Here is a 6,908-nt window from a genome sequence, read left to right on the forward strand (position 1 = left end):
CCTCCAGATTCTATGCACATGATTCCCAAGTGGAAAAGTCCTCTGGGCAAAAAGGATGTTTTGCGTAATCAATCTCGGTCCCCAGAAGACAGGGTTAGAGGTCAAGTGAATCCAGTTCTTTTGTTTCTTTTACTCCCTTTCCCTGAACCTGCCCCCTTCCTGATGTGTGACTTCTCCAGCACCTTATTTCAGCTGCGAGTTATAATTTTCTCCAAGGCTAAGACTAAGGGCCACACCTGGGTTAGGGCTTTTATCTTCAAAGTGTTGACATGTGGTGGGGCCCAGCCCTGCTGTCACCAGACAGGGTCTACTTTTCTTTTCAATAAGGCAGAGAAGGGGGTTCTTCTGATAATAAACCTTGGCCACTACACACACTGGCTTCAAGACACGTTGGTCATTACAATTAGGAATTTCTTACTTTATACAGGTTAAGAGCTATCATTTACTCCCTTATTATAAAATGGTTAGTAATTATAACAGACATGTTGAGACCTTTTTATGTACTATACAGCGTGAGATTCACGTGTCATATGGATTGTTTGATTTAATGTTTCTAAGCATCTTATCCCTGAGGACGTACATTTATGAACTCCATTCTACATTGTAGGGACTGTGCTTGGCGCTGCCTAGGGGTCTGTTCATATTAAATATCCAGTATTTGGTGGCCTTGGCTGTCATTCTGTCAGGAGCTTCTAGTTCTCAAGCTCTGAGTCAGTGGTTCTCAACCAGAAATGACTTTTCCTCCTGGGATGTCTGGTGTCTGATGGGATGCTGCTGAACACCTACCATCCAAAGGAAAGCACCCCCACCACATTATCATCCTGCCACACATGCCAACCGTAAACGCTGAGAGATCCATCTAGACCAGCATCTCTCCAACGTCGGCGTGCCTGTGCGTGCACATGGATCCCACTGCAAATGCAGGATCTGATCACAGGTCCTGGGCGGCCCAGAGAGTCCGCACTTCTGGCAAGCTCCCGGGGGATGTTGATGTGCGGGTCCTGGTCTGTGGAGGATTCCTCAGTGAGCAAGGCTGTGTTCCTGTGGAAGAGATAGCTGTAGGCAGTTTCACGTGTTCTGCACCAAATACTGTCTTTGTGTGGAATTTTGAAGGAAGAGTGTCTGACGAGGGATCATCAAGCCCAAAGGTCAAGAGAGAATTCTTGCAAGTTTGACAGTGCACAAAAGGAGATTTTATTACGGCATGGGGACAGGGCCGGTGGGCAGAAAGAGCTGCACTGGGATTGTGAGGAGTGACTGATGACATACTTTGAAGTTAGTGAATGTTAGGGATTGAGTAAGTCTCTCAGGAATTTGCAAGCAAGGCTTTCAGCACCTTGAGGGGCTTGCTGCTGTTAGATAAGTTGACATTGGTCTTTAATAAAACAAAACATTAGGCATTGAGGCAGCCACGAGTTCCTTGAGGAATGTCATGCTCTGCATGTTTTGGGTATCCATCTGTCGGCTGCAAGCTGTAAGGAGATTTCATTTAAGCTACATTTCTCTTGTCTTTGTTTCCCTCACCAGTGTATTCATTCCTTCCTGAGGCTGTGTAAATTCCATGTGTATTGCTTTTATGAGCGACACAAAATAATACATTTCTGAAAAAGTCATTGAAGAAGGCAGAAGAAGGCCCTCCCAGATATGCCCACATCTTAATCCCCAGGACCTTCAATGTGTTACTTCTTATAGCAAAGAAGGAATAAGACGGCAGATTGAACAGGGATGCTATCGGCTAACATTAGAGACGTTCATACCAAATCTCTAACCGAGATTAGCCATGAATGTCCAGGTGGGACTAAGGTAGTCACAACAGTCCTCCAAATGTTGACGAGGGAGGCAAAGGAGTTGGTGTTCGAGAGACATTCAAAATGGTACCCTGTTGGCTCTGAAGGTGGAGGAAGAGCGAGGAGCCCAGGAATCAGGGGATCAGCCAGGGGGACTAGAGTTGGAAAGAATACAGCTTCTCTCCTGAGCCTCTAGAAGGAGATCAACCCCACATGGGACTCCTTCCGAGCTTCTGACTCCAGAACTGTAAGAGCACATGTGTGTTTTTTTTAAGCAAGTAGTATGGGGATATTTTACAGCAGCCAGAGGCATCTCATGTGGACATCGTCAATAACATTATTTGAAGGATCTGAATATACTCTTCTCAATTCATTCATCAGCTCCCATGGGGAATGGGGATTTTAAGTTGAAACCCACAGTAGGTAAAAAAGAAATTTTAATTTGATTTGGAGATATTCTGCCCCATCAGCTGGTAAAATGAGTCCATCATTCCATAAATGTGAATGTGGCCTGACTCTTAGACCTCTGAGGCAGTGACATAGGAAAAGAACTCATGATCAAGTTAAAGTCACACATTGTAATTTGCAATTCTGTGCTCATATTTTGCATCCTTTTATTTCATGTTGATCAACCATTCATCCTTTTCAGTGCTATCCTCTCCACTTTCTCTCAGGATTCCTTTCAACACAAAAGACAAAATAATAGATTGACTGTGTGTTTACAGAAGTTGGGACTGTGCTTATTTGAAAGAAAAATGTGTAACATGCACACACACATAGAGAAGACACAACCACGTTGGAATGTATTCTTTGAAACAAAAAATTAATGTCCATCAATTTCATTCTTTTCTAACAAGGTTCATATATGGAAGCATGCACTGTGTACTCTTCACTTTTGTGATGCTTCCTTAATTCATCAATGGAGCACTCTGAATATGCAGCTATTGTGTGTCATTATCCTCCAATGATGTAATTATGTGGGAAAATACCTTCGGTATAATGCAAAGGGTAGGATTAGAGCACAATGACTCTCCATTGGAGGTTTGGGAGAGAACTCTTCTATCAGGGAAGGAAAGCGTTATATGGATGTGGGAACAGTGGGATGAAATTCAAATAATTCACATAAGTTAATTTAATTCACAAATAGAAGAATAACTTACATATGGAAATGTAGTAATAAGACCATAAGTTGACTGGTACAGAGAAGCACTACAACCAGGTACAACACCGTGAATGAGCCTTAGAAATACAGGCAGATTCACTCCTGACACCAGACCCAGGAGGAGCCCTGCAGAGATCAGAAAAGCCTCCCAGAAATAACGCTAATTGATTATAAAGGGATTACTGATGAGGAGAACAAAGGCAAGAGAAATGTATCTAGAAGTCAATCTCCTTACAACCTACAGCCCTTGCTTGATGAATCCCTGAGACATGCAGAGTGTGACACTCCTCCAGGAGCTCATGGCTGCCTCAATGTTGATGCTTTATAAGAGACTAAAAGGAAGCCTATCTTGACAATAGCCAGACCTCCAAGGTCTTGTAAACCTCACGTCCAACATATACAAATTCTTTAGAAACTTCCATTATCTGCACCTCCTCCCTCCATAAACTCAAAAGTATATAACCAGTCATCCTCACAGTCCCATGCCACTCTTTTTGTCTATGCTTCCTGACCTATAATAAAAGCACAGTTTACATCATAAAATGGTTCAAGAATTCTCTCTTAACCTTTGCACCTGACAACCACACATCAGTATGACATCCCATTTGACAAGGACAGCCTGTTACACAGAGAGAGCTGACTGACACAATCACCCAAGTGATCAGACCTGAGGCAGTTAGATCATGTGCTGCCTTTACCTGTGGCACAGGACCTGACAAATGAGGAGACCAGTCCTGGTCATTGTTACTCACGTCTATTTCTGATGGCTTTATGAACAAGTGACTACATGTGGGCTCCTTCCGGGTCACTGGGAGAGTTTGAAGGACATGCACGTTTGTGCAGAAGAACTGGTGACCCTGAACCACAGGAGCAGGAGGACATCCAGCTCTCCCGTGAAGTGTCTTCTGATCACACAGGTGGAAGAGACTTCTGAGCAGGAAGGGGGTAAAAATGAGTGATGCTGATACTGTTCATTCACCATCCCTTAGCATCTGTGGCAAACCTCATAAATAGTCATTTCCTGTGCCAATAGAAGAGTCCTATTAGCAGGTAGCAGTGGAAGTTTCAAAGTAGAAACAAGAAGATAATTCAGTGATGAAACATACAAGACACGAACCAATGCTTCACCTCAATGAATAAATAAACCTACTCAGTTGTGGACACACATCTTCCATGCTTCAAAAAATAGATGCACAGCATGAACTGTGATGGAAAAAAGAAGAAGAAGAAAGAAAGAAAGAAAGAAAAAGGAAGGAAGGAAGGAAGGAAGGAAGGAAGGAAGGAAGGAAGGAAGGAAGGAAGGAACACAATTTGTGTAGTAACAAAACGAGTGTTTTGAAATGTTGCTTCATCATATTTACAGTCACCCTGACACAAGGAACACACCAGGTTCATCTATTTATTCAAATTTGCCTTTCCATGTAGACGCCACTGGGAGAGAGATGTTTGCTAATCAGTGCTTCCCAGAGACTCTGGTAGGCTTTCTGGACACTGACCGAATCACAGAATAAAGCAGGGGACTGGTTCATAAACACAGTAGCATGTTTGTAGAGAAAGTGCCCGACAGTAAGCTTTTGATTTCTGAGGCATCCATTTCAAAGACAGCCATGCTGAGTAAGCACACTGACAGGTGTGGGACACTATTACCAGATAAGCCCTCAGGTGGTCCCAGCCATGAAGTACCTCTTCAGAAAGCCCTGGGTCACCTCCATACGGACACCATAGTGACCCCCCTTTGCCCTTCAGCACCCAATTTCTACTCAAAAATTCTACAAAGGGATAAACCCACAAACCCTTCACCACTCTGGCCATGGACCCTAATAAAGGCAAATCCCTCAGGGGAGCTCACTCTCTCCCTCCCTCTCACTGTGTCTCTCCCCTCTGAAACCTCTGGAAAAGCCTTTGGGATCCCCTATGCCCTCCAGGACCTGTGAGGAGTAGACCTGGTTTTGTTAGAGTCTCTGATGGGTGATGCTGAGGCCTGTCTTGCAGTCATAGTGAGAATCCAAGGGCTGGTGCAGCCACAGCAGAGGCTCTGGTCAGGGAAGCATCTGTGGGAATGTCCACAAGCACAGGGTGCAGGGGGTGCCCGGGCTTTCCTAATGCGAGCATCCCTGTCAGGAGCCTGAGACTTAAGGGAAGAGTAATGAGGAAGATGATTGCAGGTAGCGATGTAAGAAAATTGACAGACTCAAGGTCAAAACTGGGTTTTGTATTTTCCTCTACAATAAAGTTATGTGAGGGGCTTAGAGGCCAAGTGTACTTTCTTCTATATGAAGCATACAAATCATGATTATTGTTTTAGGAAAGCTAGGGAAAATTTACTTGACATGGTATAAGTCACATGAAATGAAATTATTTTAAGAAATCCAACATGTCCTATGTAAGATACAGAAATTTCCAGGCTTTTGTGCTTGATGGTTGGGCGAAACACTGGGATCCTTTGAAAATGGAGGAAAAGGATTCTGTCTGCATATCAGAAAGATCAGAGGCTTAAAAAGTGAGTACTTCAATATATGAAGACCGTTGAATTCAAACAAATGGAAAATCCAGGAAATAAATAGAAGGGACACATTCTATGTCCAGAGTCTGATAGAAGAATAGCAGTTCCTGGCTCTGAGGCTGTGGGCTCTGCAATCATGGGCACTCCTTCAGTCCCAGGACGATGGTCCCTCACATCACTGGAACCCCAATGATTCTTTTCAAACCCCTCTTTATGTCTCTGTTCCTCAGGCTGTAGATGAAGGGGTTCAGCATGGGGGTGACCACCGTGTACATCACCGAGGCCACGGCACTTGCGTGGGAGCTCTGGGTGGCAGCAGAGCTCAGGTACACACCGAGCATCGTGCAATAAAATAAACAGACAACGGAGAGGTGAGATGCACAGGTGGAAAATGCTTTATACTTGCCCTGAGCTGATGAGATTCTACGTATGGAAGAAACTATCTTAGAATAAGAGTAAAGGATCCCAGCAAAAGGACCCCCACCCAGCAGGACAGCTGCAAAATACATCACCAAGTTATTAAGAAAGGTGTCAGAACAGGCGAGTTGGACCATCTCATTGAGTTCACAAAAAAAGTGGGGGATGTGCAAGTGTGAACAGAAGGAAAGTCTCAACATCATTAAACTTTGTAACAAGGAATTCAGGACACACATGATCCAGGACACCAGAACCAGCAGTCCACAGAGCCGTGGGTTCATGATGACTGTGTAGTGCAGGGGGTGACAGATGGCCACAAACCGGTCATAGGCCATCACACTCAGGAGAAAGACGTCCAACACGGCAAAGAGTATGAGGAAATAAATCTGTGTGACACAGCCTGCATAGGTTATGACTTTGCTCTGAGTCTGGATGTTCCACAGCATCTTGGGGATGGTGTTGGAGGTGAAGCAGATGTCTACAAAGGACAGGTTGGCCAGAAAGAAGTACATGGGGGTGTGGAGGTTGGGGTCTGTGCTAATGGCCAAGATAATGAGCAGATTTCCAAACACAGTGATCAGGTACATGGAGAGGAAAAGCCCAAATATGAGGGGCTGCAGTTCTGGTTTCTCTGAAAATCCCAGAAGAAAAAATTCAGAAATTTGTGTATCATTTTCTGGTTCCATAAGGTAGATGTGACTTCTGGAAAAGAGGGAAATAACATGACTGATATTCAGACAAACTTGCATTACTCACAGATTTGAAATGTTACATTTTATATTTTGCAGGCCAGACATTCTTTTTATTTTGTTAATAGTTTTTGTTTTTAAGTGGGCTCCATGCCCAGCGTGGAACGTGGGGCTTGTACTGAGGACCTTAGACGAGATCTGAGCTGGGGGCACCTGGGAGGATCAGCCAAGCATTTGCCTTCACCTCTGGTCATTATCCCAGAGATCTGGGATTGAGCCCTACTTCTGGCTCCCACTAAGTGGGGAGTCTGCTTCTTCCTCCCCAACGCCTGGCTTAAGATCTCTCTCTT

At 44.3% G+C, this 6,908-nt stretch overlaps 1 protein-coding gene across 1 annotated transcript; it reads right to left on the bottom strand.

Moving 5' to 3' along the window:
* Positions 1-5,622: 5,622 nt before the first annotated feature.
* On the bottom strand, positions 5,623-6,555 carry LOC113249244 (olfactory receptor 7A17-like). The gene has a single exon (XM_026490757.3). It carries the CDS (start codon positions 6,553-6,555, stop codon positions 5,623-5,625), a length of 933 nt encoding a protein of 310 aa, XP_026346542.3.
* Between the last annotated feature and the right edge of the window lie 353 nt (positions 6,556-6,908).

This window comes from Ursus arctos, unplaced genomic scaffold, assembly GCF_023065955.2.
Source record: "Ursus arctos isolate Adak ecotype North America unplaced genomic scaffold, UrsArc2.0 scaffold_14, whole genome shotgun sequence".
NCBI lineage: Eukaryota > Metazoa > Chordata > Mammalia > Carnivora > Ursidae > Ursus > Ursus arctos.